We start from the raw sequence: 25419 nt of genomic DNA, 5'->3' as shown, positions 1-25419 counted from the left end.
GCTGCTCACAGAGCTGGTGATGCAATGACATTGTAAGATTACTCATGCCGCTTTGCCCCTGTGCTTCGGCTCTTACTTAAAATGACCAACTCTAAGCGTGAGAGGGTAGCTGTCTTCATGCCTTTTCAGTCTCAGTTTTAAAGTCACAAATCTGGGGTCCTGTTAATGCCATCTATTGTGTTTTTTTTCATGTGGACACTTATCCACTAAGAAATGGTCTGAGACAGGGTTGCTGCCTCTGAGGGACAAAAAACTGGGACATCCAGGATGTTCTTGAGCTCATTAAACTGAACTGCTGGCAATATGTACTGAGCAACTTTACAGGTTTCCAGGGACAGCTACCACAAAAAAAAAAAAGGACAATCCTGAGAAAGCCTGGATAGGTGGCAGCCTTACTCTGAGATCACCACTTTTTTCACAGAGGATACTGAATAGCCATTGGATTGTAATAACAGCCACCAACTCTGAATTTGAAACATGTAGCCCAAAGTGATCCATTCAAAAGCCCAGTGGTTTCTTTGAACACACAAGGGGAAATCGTGGCCCTATTGAAGTCAACAGAAGGTTTGCCATTGACTTCAATGGGGCCAGGATTTCACACAGTTTCCACAGTCTGAGCCAACACCTACAGTATGACAAGAAATGTTGGGAATTGGATTAATTTGGTAAAAACAAAGTGATTATTCATAATTCATGGATTTGCTTCTTAATTTATATTCAGCTGGTGTAAAAATATTCAAACATCTTTCCAAATAATCAGTATTTCATACCTTATGGAAAAGTCCTATACAATGTAACTGAGATTAAACCCATAGATTCTATACACATTGAACTATGGCATTTAATAGAGAAGTATTTCTCATATCAAATCCTTAAGGGCCAGTTTATAATTGTGTAGCAAAGTTCTGGATCATTTTCAAGGTTTTTTTTAGTCAGTTAAACAGAAGCTTTCCATAAAGGACAGTTATTGCCATTGTAGCCATGCGAGGTTTGCTCACTACCCAGAACAGAAGTTTAAAATCAAACAAAATAATCTTGTTAAAATAACAGAGATACACATAAAACAAGCAGCACAACAACGGCTCTGTTGTGTCCTCGGATTCATTATAGTCTCTAAACCGAGAGATATATTTCTATGCTTTTAATTGGCTTTCTCAATGCTTATTACCTACATAATTAACACAACAGTGGTGTTAAATGGACTCAACTCGACACAGAGTTTGTCATTTAATTTCTTTTAGCATAAATGAATAAAAACTAAAATAGCCTTTATTTCCAATGTGTAGGACTGTGGCCAATTTAAATCTTACTGTATTTAAAAGGCTGTAGCTTTCTTTCAAACAAAAAACAAATGCAACTAAAGCACTGAATAAACATTCTTGCAAAGTACATATGCATACATAAAGCAGAAGATGTTTATAGACATTTATCATCTCAGTTGAACATATGTGGGCCAATGACATACAGACAAACAGCCTCAGGGTAGACCAATCAAGGGCAATAGTTGGTTATTAGTTTAAACTGCATAAATGAGTTGATTAAAAGGGACAGAAACTTGTCACTTCTGCAACAGCTTCTTTCCAAGGCTAGTTAATTGGTACAGTTGTATCTCCATCTCTGCATCTCTCAGCACCAACTTGTCAAGTTCATTAACACATTGAAAATAAATCTACTTCTGGAAACTTTCTCGGTCAGTCTCCCTTAGAATATTAAGAGACTGATAAAACATGCAGTGAAAAGGGAGCGGGTCCCTGCCAAGCAAGTTTGTATTAGATGCTAACTTTGGCAGAATAGCTTCTGCAGTCTTGTTAGTTCACTACCCATAAATTCGCCACTAGCCAGATTTTCAAAGGTGCCTAACCTCTTCTGGTGCTTTTGAAAATTCCACTACGTGCCTATCTGCATATTTACGCACCTAAATACCTTTACTAATCTGGCCCTGTGAGCTTAAAGAATGCTCACTTGGTAGGCTGACACAGCCAGGCAGCCAAGAGGAATATGTGGAACAGTGCACCACTAAGGGCTAGTCTACACTTACCAGCCGGGTCGACGCGGTGAGTTCGACTTCTTGGAGTTCGAACTATCGCGTCTAATCTGGACGCGATAGTTCGAACTCCGGAAGCGCCGCGGTCGACTCTGGTACTCCACCACTGCAAACGGCGGTGGCAGAGTCGACCTTGGAGCCGCGGACTTCGATTCCGCGGCGTCTGGACGGGTGAGTAGTTCGAACTAGGGTACTTCGAATTCAGCTACGCTATTCACGTAGCTGAACTTGCGTACCCTAGTTCGACCCCCGCCCTTAGTGTAGACCTGCCCTAAGTCACGAGCAAATTCAAACCACTCCATGTATGGAAGCCAACACAGCTGCTGAAACCACAAGGTACAGTTCATCATAGATCACTGAGTTATGTTCTCATTTTGAATGCCTTTTTATCCCCTTTGTTGTCTGTGCTTGTGCTGAGGATTGGGAGGAAAAGGAGAGGGATTTCAGCTCATTTAAGTGAATGTTTCTGAAAATCAGGGAGATTAAAAAAGGATGAGAAGAAAGAGTGGGGTGGTAGATTGAACCTCAGCAGAGGATTATTGATTTTTTTTGTTTTGTTTTAGAAGAAGTTCTATATAATGAATATGTCAGCGGCCGATTAAATGGGGAAGGCAAAGATATGGGGTGAAATCCTGGCCTTATTTAAGTCTAGGGGAACTTTGCCATTGATTTCAGTGGGTCCAGGATTTCACCCATGGAGCAAGGGTTATTTAGAAAATTCTCATCAGTGGTAAAACCAGCACATAGCAAAAGTCACACTTTCTTTTATTTTAAAAAAATATCCAGAGCTTGTATGTTGTTTTGCCTTGAGCTTTTAAGATGAGATGCTACATTTAACAGGTGGACAAATGCTCTGGTGGGCCTGATTGTGATCCTGTCTCCAAAAGCAACAGCCATTGACTTCAAGGGAACAGCACACACTGGAGGACAGCAGAATTAGTCCCTTGATAGAAAAAGTTTTTGGTTGTTAGGAGATGAAAATGGAAAATGAAAATCCACAATTTCTGGATGTGAGAGAATTACATGACTCTGGCCTTGGAAAAAATATTTACTGATTAAGATAACAAATTTTATCTAAAGAAACATTTTGCTAACATTCCCAAGCGAACAACTTAGAAAGTGATCAATAGAATGTCACAAAAATTAATGCAGTGTTATTTTTGCTATGTTGGTCTCAGGATATGAGAGAGACAAGCTCTGTGGAACTTGAAAGATTGCCTCTTTCACCAACAGAAATTGGTCCAACAAAAGATATTACCTTACCCACCTTGTCTCTATCGTGTTCCAGTCCACCAAAAACCCCCAAACAAATGAAAACCAGAAAACAAACCAACAAAAAAAAAACCTTTATATTTTCATTTTCTAGAAAAGGAATGTAATGTAGAACTAATTCTTGATATTTTTAAAAGGGAAAAACTACTAAATTCCTAACTTCCACACCCTTCTTGGGGTATGTACCGATACTGGGAAAATTAGGTTATATGGGATACAAAACAATATCTGAAATGTTTCATGATTTTCTTCTCCGTCCAAAAGTCTTTGAGATCCTGGTGGTGCAAAGATTTAAAAATGTGTGTAACGTTACATAGATGAATAGTCCCACTGAAGTCACTTGGACTCCTCAAGTGTGTAGAACTGAGGCTTTATAGCATTGGCTCTTTGGGATACTGACTGGACCTAACCATAAGTTTCTAATGTCAATAAAATCACAATTTATCCAGAAAAAGATGCAAAATCTGTTCATTTATTTATTTATTTTTTATTGATCCAGCTTTTGAATTATCTGATGATGTTCTGAGTGACCATCAATAAGTGATGAGATTGTACTAAGTGTCACTCTGGTTCAGAACCATTCAGGATGCAGAACCTTGTAATGCTATTTTATAAACCTAAATGTTTTTTAAAAAATCCTTTTATTTATCATTATTTCTCTAATAAATCACAATGAACTATGATGCTATTATTGAAATCGCTTAATGTACCGGCAACAAACCATGAGTGATTTTCTCATCTACTTTGTTTTACAAGCGAACATGCTATTTAGTTTTTTCAACCTTTCAGCATTATCTAAATGTTGTAATTTCCCTTTAAATTCATTGTACCATATAACTTGCAAAAAGTACATAGTCGCAATGAATTAACTATAATGTACAAAACTCTTACCAGAATCTTCAGTTTTCAGCTGTAAAGTAATTTTACAGATGTCACCTTGACCTTGACAGATAATAGGTACAGTACTTAGAATGGTCAAAACATGTTCTTTGTCATTCTCTGAAATTTGTAATGACTCCGGTGTAAACTGGAAATAAAATAGATGATCAATCTTAGATAATTATGATAGAAAAATAAGACAAAATTGATTATTTCTGAAACATAAAAAATGATTTTTTCTTTTTAACCAAAAAAACTGACACATTCATGATCATAATTTCTGATAAAGTAATCATTGTCTCTAATTTCAAAAGGTAAAATTGCTTTTTAAGCTTTTACAGTATATTCAGGAATTAGGAAACTATTTGCAGTTGTCATCAGTAGTCTGTAACAGTTTCTTCTTTCCTGGTCTGAAAAGAATTTTAAAAAAATAAAAAGTCCTGAAAACAATAGGATAGCACGGAATATTTTTTTTCAGTATCACTTTAAAAAAAGAACTCGTTACAGTGGACTGAGAGGTATATTTTCACTGATCATGGGCTAGAGTGTGACAGTTCCACAAGCCCTGCATATGAGGTGGCACACTGGTGCACTGCCCCAGGAGCAGGGCAGTTCAGTGCAGTTCCCTCCTTGTTCCCTGTTCTTGCACCAGGGGAAAAGAATCTGCTAGTGGCTCATACATGAAGCAGATTATTTCCCCTTCTATGCCAGCATAGCTCTACGGTCTTGTGCATTCCAGAGCAAAGCCAAGACTCCAGCCACTCCCCATTCCCTCCTTGCCCATCTGCTCTGGTGGCTAGTACACAGCACTCTTACCCTGCCCATCTGAACCTAAAGTCTGGGTAGTGCATATGTGTGAGCTGAGGCTATCTCCCTTTAATGCCCCTGCATGGGTGTGTAGCCCAAGAGACAATCTGGCTCTGCATAATTATGTATTTCATTTATACAGGACAATGCTTTTCACTACTAAGGATCCATGTGTGTTTTGTGATAACCTGTGGGTCGAATTCTGCTTTTGGTTACATTAGATCAGCTCCTATTGACTTCAGGGGGAACTGTGCACATTTATCTAGGGGCAGATCTGGGATCTTTACACAGTGGTTGCTCATAAAAATGCTCCTACTTTGTCTTTAATAACTAAAAACCATTACCAGCGTACTTGCAGTGTTCTCTGTAATTAGTATTGGTAAATCCTAGAAAATAATGTGAATACTAAAGCAGTACTACAAGACCACAGTACTACAAGACCACTTTGGCCACTGGACCAAAGATCATTCAAAATTGATTTGAAAACAATATTTTGGTTGGAAACAACTACCAAATCCATTTTCTATACTGCAGCCATTAAAGTGGTATCTAATCACCTTACAAAATTAAATGATCTAAATAAGGCTGTCTACCCATAAGCATGATTTTTTCAGTCTCTTCCCTTGATCTTATACAGGTGTTTGTTAGAACTTCATTTTTCTCTCCTCATCCTTATGGTCTGAATGCAGTGACATTCTGACTTAAATTCATAGACTTTAAGGCCAGAAGAGCCCACCATAATCATCTAGTCTGAGCTCCTGCACATTACAGGCCGCAGACACTCACCCATCCACACCCATAACCTCTGGCTGAGTTACTCAAGTAATCAAATCTTGACTTAAAGACTTCAAGTTACAGAGAATCCATCATTTACTCTATTTCAAACCAGCAAGGGAGTCATGCCCCATGCTGCAGAAGAAGGCAAAAACAAAGAAAAATGCAGGGTATCTGTCAATCTGATCTAGGGGAAAACTCCTTCCCAGCCCCAAATTTGGTGATCTGTTAGATCATGAGAATGTTGGCAAGCCCCACTAGCCAGATACTTGGGAAAGAATTCTCTGTAGTAAATCAGAGCCCTCTCCATCTAGTGTCCCATCACCAGCCATTGGAGACATTTGCTAACAGCCATTGCAGATGGACCATATGCCATTGTAGGCTACCTAATCATACCATCCCCTCCATAAACTTATCAAGTTCAGTCTTGAAACAGGTGAGATTTTCGCCCCCACTACTCCTCTTGGAAGGCTGTTCCAGAACTTTACTTCTCTCATGGTTAGAAACCTTCATCTAATTTCAAGTTTAAACTTGTTGGTGGCCAGTGTATATTCATTTAGTTTTGTGCCAATGTTGGCCCTTAATGTAAATAACTCCTTTCCCTCCCTGGTGTTTATCCTTCTTATGTATTTATAGAGATCAATCATTTTTCCACTCAACCTTCATTTTGTGAGGCTAAACAAGCCAACCTCCTTAAGTCTCCTCTCATAAAGTAGTTTCTCCATTCTTCCGATCATCCTAGTAGCCCGTCTCTGCACCTGTTCCAGTTTGAATTCATCTTTCTTAAACATGGAAGACCAGGACTGCATGCAGTATTCCAGATAAGGTCTCACCAGTGACCACGTCACACTGGTGGCTCATAGTCATCCTGTGATCAACCAATACCCGCAAGTCTTTCTCTTCTGTCTCTTCCAACTGATAAGTCTCCAGTTTATTGCAAAAATTCTTGTTGTTTAGTCCCAAAGTGCATGACCCTGCACTTCACACTATTAAATGTTGTCCCATTTCCATCACTCCAGTATTCAAGGTCAGCCAAATCTTCCTGTATTGTGTTACAATCCTTCTTTGTATTGGCAATACTTCTCAATTTAGTGTCATCTGCAAATTTTATTAGTGCATTGCCACTTTTTTGTGCCAGGGTCATTAAAGAAAATGTTAATGAAGATTGGTCTCAAGACCAATCCCTGAGGAACTCCACTAGTAACCTCCCTGCAGCCTGATAGTTCACCTTTCAGCATGTCCCATTATAGTCTCCCCTTTAACCAGTTCCTTACCCACCTTTTTAATTCTCATATTAATCACCATCTACTCCAATTTAACTAGAACAATATCAAATGCTTTTCTGAAATCCAGGTAGATTAGATCCACTGCACATAGATCTGGCACTCCTAACCTTGTACATAGTCACTGGAATGCATCTGGACATGTGCTAGAAAGTGCATGAAGCACTTTTGCATACTTTTTATGTTCTGACAGTGTCAGCACCTAGACACTACCGTGAATGCTTTAGAAAGGCTTACAGAATGGCATGTAATTTATTAAGACATTTTCTCACTGGGCATGTAGAAGCTACATTAATTATGATCATCAAGTCCTATTTTCTTGTGTATTGTGTTCCAGAGTATGTTGGTTAATATTCAGATATTCTTCAGTGACATGCTGGATAAGAGCAGTACATCAAGGACATCTGCATTACCTTAATCCCTGCATAGAATCCATCGCTCTCTTCAGGAAATGACTGCTGATCAGGAGAGTCCCTCATAAAAGCGGTGACAGTGCAAAAGATCTGTAATAAATAAATAGCTTTACTGAAATAAAGTGGAAGGGAAACAGTTATGCATCTTCACTAGTTATCTTGGTGGTTGCTGTTTTTACCTCTAGAACTGACTTTTTTTAGGAGTTGTTGTTTGATCATATTTGTAAACCCTGAGGAGTTAAGGTATTTTTGACTCATTTAATAAAAAAAGGAGTTTAAGGTCCCAATCTCAGCGATTAATAGCACTTAACACATCGTAGCACTTTCAGATCTCCAAGCATGTTATAAAGGCGAGTATTATCATCCTATTAGAGGGAGGCTGATTCAGGAGCTGAAACAACTTGTAGAAGGTCACAGTGTAGTACAGTGATAGGGCCAAGAATAGAACCTAGTTTGCAGACCACTGCCCTATCCACTGGCACTCCTTTTAGTCCATATTTTTGAGGCTATATTTTATGTTGGACCAACCTCACAATCATCCATCCTCAGAAATAGTCTCAGCATCATTAAAGCCCTTTGGGACAGATGCTTTGGAAACATGGAATATTCAAAGACTATTTTATCTATACTATAAATGTTATATAGATCTTTGTGGGCATGCTGTGGCTTGCATTCCTGGATCAATGGGTGAACAAAAGATGTTTCCTGCAGGAACTAAAGTCAGTGGGATGTAATTAATGCAAATCCCCAGTCCTGAAAAAAATCCAGGCAGGACACAAGTCCTTTTGACATTTTACCCCTTGGGGAAATACCATATCCTGGGTTGACCATTTCAAGATGCCTAACAATGCAAAGGACTTGAGATCGTATATATGGGAGAGGAGTCACTCACCTTCAATACAGAAATGACACGAGACTCTGATCAAGAGAGACGGCCCTGCAGAAAGGATCTGAAGAACTTAAAAACCTACCCAGGTCTCTGTGTGGAAGATGGGTAACTATCTGCTAAACAAGACATGTGTACACGCTGTTTATTGTTTTTATGACAATTTTTTTTCTGTGATGATTTTGTTCTGGCTAGTATTTTGCTATATGGAAGCTGGCTGGTTTCCGGTGAACCCTGTCATTGCCCCGGAGACAACAGGATTGTACGTGCTGAACTAGTTACACTTTGTGAGGTAATCTGCAGGAGTCTGCAGACTAATTCCCCAGTCTGGAGGGAGAGGGTTGCGGGATCCTGCCCCAAGAAAGGTAATGACTAGAGGCCTGAGACTTAAGTGGGGTTCCCTTACAGAGTCGAGGAGGGGGTCAGAGGTACAGTTACCGCAGGAACTATGACACCCTCTTTATGTTTTGTCTCAAGTCCTGATCATGAGAAGCTGTGTACTCCATTTTGCCCGATGTATTATAAAAGTGTTATCTAAATGATAAAGACCTGTCAACAAGGTTTATCTTTTAAAAAGCACAATGTATCAGGCCAATTATGTTTTATTCCTAGGACAGTCAGGCAACCTGATTCTCTGCTGAGGCCGCACACTATCTACTATCCTTTTTTTTTTTTTAAATAAATGGTTTCTTGTTTCAGAAAACCAAAACTGCAAACCCATTCCTTTGAGCACAAGATTACACAATACAAATATCCCTTAAAACAAACTCCAACAGAATACTAGACTGTAGTTATTAATTTCTGGTTACTCCTCATCACTGCAATAACAGATTGTGACTCCCTAAATCAATTCCAGACTTTCAACAGTAACCCGGCAGGGGGAGCTAGGCTCACCTAGCTTATTTGGTATTATGAGTAAGCTTCTTTGGTCTGATTATCAGAAGAACTCAGCACTTTGGTTGTGTTATTTCATCCAGAAGTGTCACTTTCATAGCTACTGGGTTCTGAGCACTTTTGGAAAATCAGTTCTTACGTAGGAGCCTAAATAGGTGACTAGAGATGTGCAAACTGGTTCAGACCAAATAAGAATACTCTCAAACACTCATAGGTATGTAAACCCAAATCACTTTCCAGGTTTGTATAAGGCACTACACTCCTTCCCTCTTCAACTCCATATGTGTCATGGCTCCCTCGTCCCCTACCTGTATGTTACAATTTACCTTCTAATTTTGTAGCCGTTCTGGGAATCCTTCCATCCTAACTTCTTTGTGCCCATTCAGAATACTAGAAATGTTTCAAGTGCTATATGGATCTCACCTAGATCCTTGAACCTGAAGAATTAAGTATTTCGTTTGCTGTTCCCTCTACATCCAAGTGGATTATTCTCCATTCCATCTCAGACACTTTTTCTCAAGGTCATTTATATGTGCACTCCAGCACCTTTGTTTTTATTTCAGAATTTGTTACTGACAGACCATCTACCATACCACCTCAGGTTGGTGAGGGGAACCAGTATTCTTCCTTATTTTCAATAGAATCCTTTTCATCTTACCTCAGGTTTGCCCCTTTCCAACAACAGAAGTAAGTAATCACCTCCTGCTCTAAAGTCACAGTTCCTCAACTTCCGTGTATTTAGACAGTTTCTCTGTAAAGCACAATCGTAAAAGAGGTGTGTTGTACAATTTTGTTCCTTGTTATTACTAGGGATTTATTATCCCTCAAGGCCCACATTCTATCTATGAAGTTTTAAGAAAGATGTTTTTCTTTCATAGCAGAGGGTAATTGTTGCTGTTCCTCGTGCTGGTCCCATCACCAAAATCAAGAGCCGACAAATCAGTGGCAGCAGAAAAAAAGAAGTAAGTCAGAAAATATCTGTTCCCTCTTGCCCCTCCCCCCAAGTGAAAAAATGATTGCATTACACATCTCAGAGTGCTTATCCAATGCAGCTTCATTGCAGATATAATATTTACACAGACTATGGTAAAACTTGCTGAGCTGTTTTGTACTTTTTGCTTCAACAGTTTTAGCCAAGAATAATCACACGGCGACTTCCATTTGAAAACACCACTTTGAGAATCCCTGCCAAGAAGAGAGAGACAATTAAAGCTGTCAGGATTGCTCACTAGGAGGCTGAAAAGAAAAGCAAGGGGCGGATCTGTCTAAGGATTCCAAGACAGATAGTAAGTAAGAAGGCATGCATCTTTTAAAATGCCTCAGTAACCCGTCTTGTTTCCTGTTCCCAAAATATATTTTCCTTGTTGCAGAACAAAGTGACTTAGTTGTTTATTTAGAAACTTTTTATTAAAGCAAAGTTACAAGAGAACATTAACATACCATACCGTACACTGTTTATTCAGGATCACGTAGATATTAGAAGAACCTGGCTAAAGATTCTGGCTTCCTGGCTTGGGAGTATCCTCCTCTGAGTATGCTAGAAAGGGTGACTGAATGTCTACATAGCTGTCCTCTAAGAGGGTATGCTTTTAGGATATGTTCTGCACATAAAACATTACATTTAAAAATATAGAGATGATACATAGCTGTATTTAAAATACCATTAAAATATCATCCCACGCTTGTATATGGCCATGTATTTTTGACAAGCAAAAAGTAGAATACCTTGAATAATAGGCACCTCTTATGTATTGGGTAAAATCAGTAGGACTTGTGAAGATTAGTATAGTATTTGCAAATCAAAATGTATAGACACTGAACTTGTTCTAGCATTACATTTTATTCTTGTCTTTTTTATTCTTCTTCTTCCTCTTTAGTTTCTTCTTTACCTAGTAGGTGTACACATCTCTTCATAATCATCAGATATGTTCTTTGGCCACTGAGCTACAGGTTGACAGTTTGCCACATAATTATTATTATACTTCTTCTTGGGAGGTTTTTTGCCTTCAGCCAAATACCACCTCCTCTTCTCCAGCTCAGGAATCAGCAATATTTTTTTTCATATCAACATATCATTTAAACCAAAGAGATAATAACAACACTGATGGCACCTTGCTGACAACAGTGACAAGTGAGATGGTATTTTTCACTAACTCCTCACATCTTTTTAAATAAAAGTATATTTTGTCTTCATCCCTTTTAAAGCAATAGCAATCTGTGAAGGGGACTTCAGACACCATAATCCAATTGCTTCAGGTTGTGGTTTGCTTCCTTGCATCTATGTATCTGAAATTATTTCTTTAGGGCAAAATCCACTGTTAGGCAGAAAATGATAAAACAAAAAGGGTTTAAAAAATTCTGTTTTCAAGCTAGGGCTGCCTTCTGCCCTCAGGTGCAATTCCTACTGACTTCTTCAGATTCACGTTTGCTTCATTTTGAAATCAATGGGAGCAGTGTATTCAACCAAAGGCTGAATTTGATCTTTAATGTTGGAGCGAGGGAACTGGATGGCTTTGGGAACTGGTCATGGTATATAGAGTATTAATCTCTAAAGAGGCCTTGTTCCAGTCATTGACAATTTTTTTCCCTCAGCATCTTGCATGGCAAACTCTCATAGATTCATAGAGTTTAAGGCTAGAAGGGACCTAATCTGACCTCCTATATATCACAGATCATTACATTTCATCCAGTTACCCCTGTATTATGTCCAATAACTTGTCTGACTAAAGACATCAAGAGATGGAGAATCCACCACTTCCCTGGGTAGTTTGTTCCAATGATTAATCACCCTCAAAGTTAGATATTTGTGCCTTATTTCTAATTTGAACTAGTCTGGCTTCAGCTTCCAGCCATTGTAATTTGTTATACCTTTACCCAGAAGATCAAAAAGTCCTTTAGTATCTTGTATTTTCTTTGTGTGAAGGTATTCATACACTGTAATCAAGTCACCTCTCAATCTTCTTTTTGCTAGACTAAAGAGATTGAGCTCTTTAAGTCTCTCACCATAAAACATTTCCTCCAGCCCAGGAATAATTTTTTGTTTCTTTTTTCTGCACCCTCTCCAGTTTTTTAACATCCTTTTTAAATGCTGGGAACCAGAACTGTATACAGTATCCCAGCATAAGTCTCACAAATGCCATATAGAGAGGTAACATCACCTTCTGCTCCTACTCACTGCTCCGTCTTTTATACTTCCAATGATTTCATTCGCCCTTTTTGCCACAACTTTGCATGTTGAGTTGCTTTTCCATTATGACCCATAATCCTTTTAAGAGTCACAGCTCCATAATTTTACAGTCCCCATACGTATGGTCTGCGTTCCTTGTTCCTACATGTGTAACTTTGAATTTGGCTGTAGTGAAATGCATTTTATTTGACTGTGCACAGGTTATCAAGCTATCCAGATCTCTCTGTTTGACTGCCCTATTCTCATAATTATTTACAACTCTGCCAAATTTTAACAGCAGTGGTTTTATTGATTTCCGGATCACTGATGAAAATGTTGAATAGTATCAATCCTTGTGGAACCCCAATAGAAATGCCCATATTCAATGATTTCCCTTTGATAACTACTTTGAGCTCTCTGTTAGCCAGTCCTGAATCCATTTAACATATGCTTTATTGGTATTATCGAGTTCTAATTTTTAATCAGAGTGTCATGCAGTACTAAAGCAAATGTCTTAAAAAAGTCTAAGTATATTATATCTACACAGTGACCTTTATCAACCAAAGTTATAATCTCATCAAAGAATAAAATCAGATTTGTTTCCCAAGGCCTATTTTCTATAAAACCATGTTAATTGGCATTAATTACAATCCTATACTTTAATTCTTTATCAACTGAAACTCTTATCAGCTTTTTCATTATTTGTGAAATCCAACATCTTGGCCCCACTGGCAGTCTTAAAACTGTCACTCAGCTAACCTCTAGGTTCCTAAATCACCCAGGCACCTAAGTTTGCACCAGTGGATATGCACAAAAGTGCCTAAGTCCTGACACCATGTGACATTTCCAAGGGGTACCCAGCGTTGCTCCAAAGCAAGAGTCTCAAATTAGGTGTTCTCCCACCTATCTTATCAGTAGGACCTGGTCCGTTAGGTGTCTGTCTCATTGATTTCAAGGGGAATTAAGGACATACCCTGTTTGGGTGCTTTTAAAAATCCCACTATGTGTCCATCTGTACTTTTAGACACCTAAATGCCTTTGAAAATCTCACCCTAAGGGCCTAAGTCACTTTTTAAAATGGAATTTAGGCATCTAAGACACTTAAGTGAGTTTGAATATTGTTCCTCTTACCCATGTTTGCCTGGAGTGTGCCCAAGCAATACTGAGTTTTAGGATGTGCAGACAATAACTACAAATAATCCCAGTTTATGGATTTGGGCTTGGGTCAGTGATTAGGTCAGGTAATGAGGCACCATATGATTGCAGCATCCTTATAAGCAGGAGCCTGCTCCATTAGAGAGGGAGAGAGAGGTTACAAAAGACTGGGGCAGGAAGAGTTGGTACCTGGTGCCAGGATACGAGGGCAAAGAGGAGAGGGGCCAGCAAGGAAGCACCTCCAGGGCATCCAGAGGGAAAAGTCTATCTGCAGCGAGGGACAAGAGCAAAATCTCTTCGAGGGAATTAAGATTCCAGGAGGGTGTGATGGACTGCCAAGGGAGAGTCTAGCTTTGAGTTAACTGTTATTTTAATGAACCAGACCCTGAAGGGAAGAGTAAACACAAAGCACCAGTTGTGGCTTGTTTGGCTACAGAAGGAAAGAAACTGAGGCAGTGGTAGGATCTGACACCTGATGAGGTGAAATGCTACTCCATGCAAATTCTAGCATTAACATAGCAAAAATACATGGGAAAGAATGATGTAAGCTAACCTATACACAAAAACAAAGTCTCTACCAGCCTTCAAACAGCCAAACTGCAGGCAAAAGTGCACAGCAAAACAGCCTCTATGTAGCAGACCTTCACATACACCTAGTGGTGGGCAATTTCAAAGGTTTCGTAATTTGAAAACTGATCCAACCAATCAAGGATCAGCTCCTTTGTAGACTATATATCCCCCTTTGCCCACAGATTTTCTCCCTTTAGACCTACTAGTGATGATTTTCTGCAAGGAAGTACCAGTGGGCTGCTCACCATGTTCTGCCAACCACCCAACTCAAAGTGTGGAGAAGACATTTGAAAATGTATTTTAAGAATGTCTGCAGTCTCCTGCTAGATAGATTTTAACATTTATGTCAAATCACTTACCTAGAGGAGGTGGTAATTAAAGAAGAGAAAAACCTCCTTCCCTACTTTGAGTGGAAGTTAAACTGTTCTCCTTCGTATGTTAAAGCAGGATAGATGTTAGATTACATTCTTTTGTACTAGGTTTTGTATTTCTGGTGTCACAAATGGTGTTTCTGTATCAGCCACCAGCTTGGAAAGGCAGGTTTTATTTAAATATTTATTTTAAAATGAATATTATAGTTCATGGATGGTGACAACTTCTTTCTCGCCATATGAAATTTAACAATTGCCGCGCTGAGCAAACCTGCCCCCCAACCCCTTTCTTAGCATAACTTATTACACGCACTCTGCCTACCATAATTTAAAAATGTCTGTGCCTCTAGGACTGGATTGACCTCTGTCAATATTGTATAAATAAGACTTAGGACTTCTAGGATTTTCAAATCAGATGGAATGGGCTTCTTTCAGTGTTTATGTAGCAATAGCAGCATATTAAAGATATATTTAATGTTGCAATAGTTTCACTAACATTATGCTGGCATCATATTGTCTGAAATAATAAAATCAGAGCCCAAAGCGTGTGTGTGTTGGGGGAGAGGGAATGCACACATGAACATTTTGAAGAAATATCTTTGGCTGTTTAGACTATAGAGAAGTCAATAAAAGTTCAAACATCATTGGCCCAGTAAGTCTCAATTACTCTTTAAGGGCCTATTAAAGCTATTAAATCGTTTCAATGTATATTGAAACATATTGATGGATAGTCTGTTATATGCCATATCATATTATCAGGAGACATTATGATGAATGAAAAGTGGTGTAGATATCAATCACATAAGAGATGATTTAAAAACACAAATCTTTTCTGTTGACAATATTATGTCAAGGAATGAAAGGAGAAGATCCTTAGTTTGGATAAAGATTATAAATAAAGCAACTCCTAAAATTCATCTGCAAAAGCATTAGGGCTGAATTTAAACCATGTGTAAGTGGATAAAAAATGGAATAAGCAGAACCAGGTGATTTTAGTAGAGTTATACCTGGTACACTGGGTCCTAATTTGGCCCATTTGGAACAAATTCTACCCTCATTTACACCCATGCAACCTCACTTACTTCTGTGGGTAGAACATAGTCCTTAGGACTCCCTCTCTGGATTGTGGAAGGGGCAGGGAAAAGCCAATGAAAAGATGCATCTGACTTATCAGCCCCGATCTTGCACAGCCTCTATCTGCAAGGCTCTGGCCTTAGTTTAAAGCTAACCTGACCCCGCAGAATCCCTTGTATTATGTAGCCTCCATGGGTGCAGGGGCTTGCAAACTGCTTTCACCTGTGCTCACAGGGTTGACTCTGGCCTGATTTTCTTCTCACTTTCACCAGACTTAACCTAGTGTAATTCTATTGATCCAGGGAGTTGCTCCTGATTTACACCAGTGCAAGTGAAAGGAGAATTAGGCCTGTCATAACTATTATTAGGAACCCAAGGTGGAACAGCAAACATGGTAGCATGCTTTTTAAAATCTTTATTATGTGAAATATTTTAGAGTAAAATTCCTGTTACAGTTAATGCATCATTGCCTGATTTCACCGATGACAATTTGTGGATAATTATAAATATTCAAATAGGCCATGAAAATCTTTTTTAAAAGAGTTCTAGCGGTGAACTGAACATCTCAGTCTAAACTTGATAAATTAAACATGTGGGTTTCAGCAGAGGACAGAACAGGGCTTTTGAAACAACTTTTAATATCATAAAAATTGTCTCATAACGGCTAGATGACACTACTAGTTAACAGAACTGCTTCTCCCCTCCAGGATTGTTTAAATCTGGACTGAATTGATTGCAACTGAAATTATTTTGATGACAATAGATATCTCTCTGTAACACAAGCTCACCATGAAGTCTGGCAGAATTAGTTTGTCTGACTCAAATGCAGGTAGCATAATTATGAGAAGAAACTAGCAAAAGTGTCTAGATTTAACCACGGTTATAAATGACTCGCCTTTATAAGAATTTAAATAAACATATTCATATTTCTTAATGTGAATTCTTATTCAAGAAAAGATTCAAAACACAAGACTGTTTACAACCTATGTTTAATATGGGGCTATTATAGCTGGCTGTGTTTATTCTTTCAGTACTATATAGCATCACTAATGGTTCTTTGTTTATAAATTATGAACCTAATTTAACTTTTAAAGTCTGATTTTTGTGCTGTGGATGGCCAGGAATTTATATACAAGTCAATTTTTTCATGTCTGGTGTCTGGTTGTGGTGCTTTTGTTTCTGTTTTTGTTGTTGTTGTTGTTGGAACTAAATCAGTGTTGCTATGTAAGCCATTAAATGTATTGCTCAAAGATTGTTCTGTAATGAACTCCATCTTTCAGCATACAATTGAACCAAGGAATCAGTCTCAGAAAGGCAGAACACCATGAAAAAGACCATGAAATAAATCTCCATATACTTTAAAATTTCATATTCTTTAATATTCTTTTTTGTGAAAAGATGATATTATGGGTCTGTCCATCAGTTTAAAAATTACTCAATGCTTGAACTGGATGTGCCTGTGCCTTTACCCCAAGTTCATTCTGCTGCCAGGTGAAAAAAATACTGAGTAAAAGTTGGAGCATTTTTCTCTGTTCCCCCCCGCCCCCCAGCTTGTGCCAACTTTATGGCATTTGACCTGCAATATATACATCATATAGTCAAGCTTTTTTATGTCAGTACTTAAGGAATTAGGTACACTAGTTCTAGTGTTGCCCAACAGGGGCAACTTATCTATTTCACTCCAGGCGGTGTAAGGAATAAATCAACAGGAATACAGCACTTCCATCTAATAAGATTCATGCAAGTAAGTGTGCTTTATCTAAAGCTGCAGTTTTTTTGATTTAAGCATACACAAACATAATCAATAGGTTTAGAACAGCCCAGATATTTACCTAACATCTGGAACAATATTGAGTAATTAACAGCAGATTTACAGTGGCCAGTTGTTCACCCACCAGGGGAGAAAGGGTGGCAGGAAAAATGTCTCTCAAGATGGCTTGAGAGGACTACTCCAAAGTACATTCTATTAGCTAATCTTTTATAACTAACTTCTACAAAACACATAGGCCATAATAACCCCGACTGGATCATCACTTTTCTAACTTTCAATAAACGTTTAATACCAGAGGCATCTAGACTGAAGGTTTTCTGACCACCAAGGTTTTTAGTCTCAATTGTTTACTTGTTTATCCCCTCCTCCCATTCTAATTAGCAGGAACTGTAGCTAGTTTTGACCTTGCTTCTGAAAGATCCTGCTCCTGTCTCCAAATTAACCCTTATTATGTGGTGTTCTATTTCATTACTTCAGGATGGTTGAATGTTCATAATATGGTTCTAATTAGTTTGATCACATTCTGGGGTATTCATACCCCTCAAATCCAGGACAACACTAGAAGCAGGAAATCTCATCCCTGCCCCTAGACTGGAGGCATCAGTCTCAGCCCGTCTCAGGCGTAGGTCTCAAGCAGGGCATAGAAGGGGGAACTGGGCCCTTCCTCTTCACCAGGGCTCAGCCAATGGCCCCGTGGGAAGCATCACCAGCTGAGTCCTTCATGTGGAAGATCAAAGTCTGCCGCTTTGGGCTACTTCCTACCTCTTTTCTCTTTCAGCTCAGGGCATGGTCCCATACAGTCCAAATAACCATGAGTTGAACAGAGTTCAGATGATCAGAGCCCCACAGGGACTGCCAGCTCTCAAAAAGGGTGAGGGGTTTGGAGAAAGCACTGCCTGTTGCTTGCACTCACCAGCACCGTGGTCCCATCCCTGTTCCAACCTTCCATGTGACTTTTCAGGAAAAGGCCTGTCTTCCCTCCAGTCTGTTCACTCTCTTCCATTCGCCTGGGCTTCTAAGCTCCTTTTAACCTGCTCCTCCAGGCCAGCATGCTCTGCAGGCCTGGGAGTCTGGGGCTACCTGGGCCCAGCATTGTCCTTGAACCCCTTCAAACCCAATGTGGTGTTTGGTACACCCCGTCACATATCATTAATGAAAATAAGTAAAGTGGAGGATTTATATGAATAGCATCTAATAGAGATGTTAGAGGTTCTGACCTTGACAAATAGCATTTAATAATCCTGCTTTAAAATGCAATCCCATTTAAAATGCAATCCCATTCTCTTATATTAGGTGTAAGTGCTGCCAGTGGGGAATAGAGTTAATAAACACCAAACAAATATTCTACAAGAGGATTCAGTTCCTCTGAATGTTTGACCTTGTTTGCAGAGTTCAGGAAAGCATTACCGTATCTCCCAATCTGAAATTAACTCCATCCATCTCCACGTAGGCGAATGTCTGCAGAGTTGTGTCACGATGAATCTGCTCTTTCATGCTGGATGTGGAAAGGCGTGACCAAACCACCACGTACTGCAAAGGCTGATTTGAGGACGGATGATGGTAAGCACATTTGAGATGGACACTGGCTCTCACAACCTCAGGAGTAATCACTGGTTGTAAAGTCAGGTTTGGGAGTTTTCCTGGAGAGAAAAGGGATAAATAGCATAACTGTTCTTTCATCAAGTAGAAATGAACATAACGAAATGTGCCAATAATATTATATTGCTATTTTCTTTCTATTCCATTATTTTGATATAAATAGGAAGAAAAATAGTATTTTTTACTACAGTGAAAATAAAGGATGTAGCTAATCTAAAAATAATTAACAGTTGCTCTTACAGTTCTTGTATTTGGCCTGTAATTTTGTCCTGTATATGAAAAGAATATCTCTGAATACTAATCATACATTTGCTATTAGTTAATTTTATTTAACTACCCTGGCAAATACCTTCAACTTCAGATTCCCCAGGAGCACAGGCCTTTGGTTTCAACTCTATAACAGCTAAAGAAAAGGTATGCCAATGTACTATACTAAAGATATGAGCTGGTATATAAATACTTCTTCCCCATTGGCCCTCAAAGAAGACCTAATTCATAGCCCCATGTAATGAGGACCCTTCTATGTTATTCTAAGATGTATTTGGCACTCTACCAATAGAGATAATAATATGGAATGTGTTGGTGCCCACCCTGGCTCACTCCCAGTGCACTGTGGATAATTACCTCTGCTCTAAAAATATTTTATCTTCTATATGCTTCAGTAAATAATTTGAGTCTAAAACCTTTCCTGTAAACCTTATGTTAAGAGTGGAAACAAAAAAGTGTAATACTGGGAGTCAATACATTATCCTTCCGTCTCTAGAGGCCTAGTTTCAAATGGAACACAGACCTATTTCAGATATTTTGAAGGGACTAAATTAAGGAACTTTTTGGAGGAATGTTTTGGGAGCCTGTGACACTAAGCCCACTACTGTAACAATCTTTGTGTAAAATATGCCTTGTGAGGTGGTATTTGAAAACTAATAACTCACTGATCACTAATATTCTTGTATGATGTATGTACGCAGTGGGTATTAACAGTTATGGATACATGCTAGAATTATGACTAAAGTGTGTTTAAACCAGGCATGTCAGAGGGAGTTTGTAAACTGGTCTGCCTTAAGCCTGGTCTACACTAGGCGTTTAAACCGGTTTTAGGAGCGTAAAACCGATTTAACGCCACACCCGTCCACACTAGGAGGCACCTTATAGCGATTTTAATGGCTCTTTAAATCGGTTTCTGTACTCCTCCCCAATGAGAGGAGTAGCGCTAATATCGGGATTAACATATCGGAACAGGGTTAGTGTGGCCGCAAATCGACGGTATTGGCCTCCGGGGGGTATCCCACAGTGCACCACTGTGACCGCTCTGGACAGCATTCTGAACTCTGATGCACTGGCCAGGTAGACAGGAAAAGCCCCGCGAACTTTTGAAATTCATTTCCTGCTTCCCCAGCGTGGAGAGCTCAGCGGCACAGGTGATCACGCACAGCTCATCTGCACAGGTAACAATGCAGTCTCCTGAGAATCGAAAAAGAGCCCCAGCATGGACTGCACGGGAGGTACTGGATCTGATCGCTATATGGGGAGAGGATTCAGTGCTAACAGAACTGCGTTCCAAAAGACGAAATGAAAAAGTATTTGAAAGAATTTCTAAGGCTATGATGGATAAAGGCCACAGCAGGGACTCAGTGCAGTGCAGAGTGAAAGTTAAGGAGCTCAGACAAGCCTACCAGAAAACCAAAGAAGCAAACGGAAGGTCCGGGGCAGGTCGAAAAACATGCCGCTTCTATGCTGAGCTGCATGCAATTTTAGGGGGCTGCGCCACAAGTACCCCACCCCTGACCGTGGATTCCGAGGTGGGGGTTGTAATCTCTGCCATGTCTGAGGATTATGCAGACGGGGAAGATGAAGATGAAGAAGAGGAGGACGACCTAGCAGAGAGCACACAGCACTCCGTGACCCCCAGCAGCCAGGAGCTTTTTCTCACCCTGACGGAATTACCCTCCTCCCAGCCCTCCCAAGCAACTATCCCAGACAATGACGCCATGGAAGGGACCTCTGGTGAGTGTACCTTTGCAAATAGCAAACATTGTTTTTTAAGCAAGTGTTTTTTAATGATTGATTTGCCCTGAGGACTTGGGTTGCATTCGCAGACAGTATAGTTACTTAGAAAAGTTTGTTAACATGTCCGGGGATTGAGAGGAAATCCTCCAGGGACATCTCGATGAAGCCTTTGCAGAAGGTTTCTGGGCAAGGCAGCCTTGTTCCGTCCACCATGGTGGGACACTTTACCATGCCATGCATGTAGCAAGTAATCAGGTATCATTGCATGGCAAAGCATAGCAGCGTATGGTCCCGGTGATTGCTGGCATTCAAGAAGCATCCGTTCTTTATCTCGCTGTGTTATCCTCAGCAAAGTGATATCGTTCAGGATATCCTGGTTAAAAATCAGGAATTTAAGTAAGGGGGATGGCCATTTTCCTACTGGGTTCGTGGACTGCAGCAGCTTAAAAAAAATCCTTTCCTGCACGTAGCTGCGGGGAGGAGGAGTGAAATGCCGATGATCTTTTTTTGTGTTTGGTCAGCGGGGATCTTCCCCAAGCTATCAGCCACGCAGTGGGTGGGGGGGTGGGAAGGGTGTTGATTAGCAGGGAGCTAGCGTGGTATTAGCCATGCCTTGGGGGGAGGGGTAAATCACTACAGAAGCCAAAAGACAGTGGCTTACCATGGCCGCATGCAAGCTGAATTCTGATGCCCGGACCTGTGTCTGTGAGATCTGTAACTCCAGAGCTGCAGGCACTCAGTATTAAGATGTAAAATGCGACCTTGTAGGGAAATCACATGTGCTATGTAAGGTGAATAGTGCTGTTCACTGTGAAAGAGTATAACCATTGTTCTGTAAAATGGATCTTTTTAAATATTTCTCTCCCTCATGCAGCTGCAAATTTTTCAAGCGTCCCTCCTCCATCCCAAAGGCTAGCACAGATAAGGCGGAGGAAAAAGAAGACGCGAGATGAAATGTTCTCGGATATTATGGAAGTTACACGCAATGAAAGAGCTCATCTGAATGAGTGGAAGGACGTGGTATCAAATTACAGGAAAGATGCCAGTGAACGTGAGGACAGGAGGGACACCCGAGATGAGAGGTGGCGGCAGGAAGACCGGCAGGAAAATCAACGGTGGCGGCAGGAAGATCAGCAGTGGCGGGATGCAACTCTGGGGCTGCTGCATGATCAAACTGACATGCTCCGGCGTCTGGTGGAGCTTCAGGAACGGCAGCAGGATCACAGAGTGCCGCTGCAGCCCCTGTATAACCACCCTCAACCCTCACCATGTTCCACATCCTCCTCACCCAGACGTGTAAGAACGTGTTGGGGGAGGCTCCGTGCACCTGCCCACTCCACCCTCGTGGACAGCCCAACCAGAAGGCTGTCATTACTGTGAAATTTTTTAATGGCCTTCTCCATCCCTCCTATCCTCCTCCCAAACCACACCCTTACTTCTCTCCCTCTTCTTATAATGAATTAATAAAGAATTCATGATTTTTAAATGAGAGTGACTTTATTTGCATAAGTAAGCTGTACTCGAAGGGGGAGGGTGAGTTGCTTACAGGGAATGAGTCAATCAAGGGGGTTGGGTGTTCATCAACAAACACAGCAGTCACACTGTACCCTGGCCATTGATGAAGCTCGTTTTCAAAGCTTCTCTGATGGGCACCGCTTCCTGGTGTGCTCTTCTAATCTCCCTGGTGTCTGGCTGCGCGTAATCAGCGGCCAGGTGATTTGCCTCAGCCTCCCACCCCGCCATAAAGGTCTCCCCTTTACTCTCACAGAGATTGTGGAGAATACAGCAAGCAGCAATAACATAGGGGACATTGGTTTGGCTGAGGTCTGAGCGAGTCAGTAATGTGCACCAGCGTGCCTTTAAACGGCCAAATGCACATTCCACCACCATTCTGCACTTGCTCAGCCTGTAATTGAACAGATCCTGACCACTGTCCAGGCTGCCTGTGTATGGCTTCGTGAGCCATGGCATCAAGGGGTAGGCTGGGTCCCCCAGGATAACGACAGGCATTTCAACATCCCCAACTGTTATTTTCTGGTCTGGGAAGTAATTCCCTTGCTGCGGCCGTTTAAACAGAGTAGTGCTTCTGAATACGCGAGCGTCTTGAACCCTCCCTGGCCATCCCACGTGGATGTTTGTGAAACGTCCCTTGTGATCCACCAGTGCTTGCAGCACCATTGAAAAGTACCCCTTCCGGTTTACGTACTGGGTGCCCTGGCGCTCCGGTGCCAAGATAGGGATATGGGTTCCATCTATCGCCCCCCCACAGTTAGGGAATCCCAGTGCAGCAAAGCCATCCTCTATGGCCTGCACGTTTCCCAGAGTCACAACCTTTCGTAGCAGCAGCTTAGTGATTGCTTTGGCTACTTGCATCACAGCAGCCCCCACAGTAGATTTTCCAACTCCAAATTGATTCCCGACTGACCGGTATCTGTCTGGTGTTGCAAGCTTCCACAGGGCTATCGCCACTCACTTCTCTACTGTGAGGGTTGCTCTCATCTTGGTATTATGGCGTTTCAGGGCAGGGGCAAGCAAGTCACAAAGTTCCATGAAAGTGCCCTTACGCATGCGAAAGTTTCGCAGCCACTGGGAATCGTCCCACACCTGCAACACAATGCGGTCCCACCAGTCAGTGCTTGTTTCCCGGGCCCAAAATCGGCGTTCAATGGATAGAATCTGCCCCATTACCATCAGGATCTCCAAAGCGCAGGGGCCCGCGGTTTGAGAGAATTCTGTGTCTACGTTCTCATCACTGTCATCGCCGCGCTGCTGTATCCGCCTCCTCCTCGCCTCGGTTTGAAGGTCCTGGTTCACCATATACTGCACGAGAGTGCGCGAGGTGTTTAAAACATCCACGATTGCGGTATTGAGCTGAGCAGGGTCCATGCTTGCTGTGCTATGGCGTCTGCACAGTTCACCAAGCAAAAAAGGCGCGAAACGGTTGTCTGCTGCTTTCAGGGAGGGAGGGGTGAGGCTGTACCCAGAACCACCCGCGACAATGATTTTTGCCCCATCAGGCACTGGGATCTCAACCCGGAAATTCCAACGGGCGGGGGAGGCTGCGGGAACTATGGGATAGCTACGGGATAGCTACCCACAGTGCAACGCTCCAGAAATCGACGCTAGCCTCGGACCGTGGATGCACACCACCGATTTAATGTGTTTAGTGTGGCCGCGCGCAATCGATTTTATACAATCTGTTTTGCTAAACCAGTTTATGTAAATTCGGAATAATCCCGTAGTGTAAACGTACCCTTAGATAAAGGAATGTGTATGTGATGCTCTGACTAGCCCAATCTTCAGGCAAAGACAATGAATGCCCACTTTTACATATTAGGTAGAGAAAAGCTATTAAGCTAAAAAGTGGGGGAAGAAAGAGCATGGAGCGTCTTTTACTACCAGACTCCATGTTGCCTTTCTCATAGCTTGCCTTTGAGAGGTAACCTTGAGAAGAATTCATTTCGAAGATTTACTGGTCTATAATGATGGGGGAGAGGGGCAGGCTGAACCTCAAGTGATAAGCAATTGAATCAACTGATTGTATACAATATTACTGTATTATAAAAATGTACATAGTGAGGGCTTTCCTGAAAGCTAAGGGTACACTGGTGATTGATATCATTGTGAAATGTATGTATTAACATTATGAGAGGAAATATGGACACTTAATGATATGTTTTATATCTATGGCTAAATAGGGGGAAACAGGTTCCATTCCAGATAGACGCGAAAGCAGCTATTTAACTGTCTCCTATGTAAATTAAGCATGGTGGAATCAAAACAATTGAAGGCCCATTTACATGTACGGGGATGGGAAAAACAGCATCACGTCATCCTGCCTCTTGAAACAAAGTAATTGAACTTTGGAAGATATAAGCAAAGACGGGAGCCATTTTTGGCACTTATCCCTAGACAGACACAAGGGAACAGAGCTCTTGGAAGATGAAAAAGATGGCTCCTTCAACTGCGGGGATGGGGGAAGGGTATTGACATCTCTGGGAACTGAATATAAGTGAGAAAAAGGATCTTGAAGAAAGCCTGTACCTTGCTAGATTAAGTTTTAGATTTTAGGTGCATGTTTTCACTTTCATTTGCTTGTAAACCTTTCTAACTTTATCTCTTAGATTTAACTCACTTAAAATTCTATCTTCTTTTGTTAATACATTTCTTTTACTATTAATTTAAATCATAAGTGCTATGTTTGAATTAAAGGGAATGTTAACTCCAGTCAATGTGGCGGGCTGGTGGCTTTTGTGTCTTTAGAGGAACAAATGGAACATATTATTTCTCTGAACTGTCCAGCAGAGGGCTGGACATTACAGTGTACATGGTTTTGGGAAAATTGAGAAATGGGATTATGTTGGGGTCACCCTGCAAGCAGTAATCAAGGCTGGTGGAAACCAACATGGGGTGGGGAGCTGTAGAGAGGTTGCTGTGGTCAGAGCTGCTGAACC

General features: G+C 40.9%; 1 protein-coding gene and 1 long non-coding RNA gene across 3 annotated transcripts in view; one reads left to right on the top strand and one right to left on the bottom strand.

Moving 5' to 3' along the window:
* The window catches only part of LOC120374201 (von Willebrand factor D and EGF domain-containing protein-like), a 240959-nt gene that overhangs the window by 142000 nt on the left and 73540 nt on the right, over nt 1–25419 (bottom strand). Inside the window, exons 4-7 of the mRNA XM_039493496.1 lie at nt 19296–19361; nt 18767–18999; nt 7473–7562; nt 4208–4343 (exon numbers count right to left, since the gene is read on the bottom strand). Coding sequence (XP_039349430.1) covers nt 4208–4343; nt 7473–7562; nt 18767–18999; nt 19296–19361 — 525 coding nt within the window. The remainder of the gene's footprint in view (nt 1–4207; nt 4344–7472; nt 7563–18766; nt 19000–19295; nt 19362–25419) is intronic.
* The window catches only part of LOC120374203, a 64899-nt gene that overhangs the window by 36795 nt on the left and 2685 nt on the right, over nt 1–25419 (top strand). For both annotated transcript variants that reach the window (XR_005585928.1, XR_005585927.1), the window contains 3 exons: nt 10131–10214; nt 10380–10538; nt 18810–18919. This is a non-coding gene — a long non-coding RNA (uncharacterized LOC120374203). The remainder of the gene's footprint in view (nt 1–10130; nt 10215–10379; nt 10539–18809; nt 18920–25419) is intronic.

The sequence above is a fragment of the Mauremys reevesii genome, linkage group 11, assembly GCF_016161935.1.
Source record: "Mauremys reevesii isolate NIE-2019 linkage group 11, ASM1616193v1, whole genome shotgun sequence".
In the NCBI taxonomy this organism is placed as follows: Eukaryota; Metazoa; Chordata; order Testudines; family Geoemydidae; genus Mauremys; species Mauremys reevesii.
The sequence above is the reverse complement of the archived record's forward strand: the minus strand, read 5'-3'. Positions and strand labels throughout refer to the sequence as shown.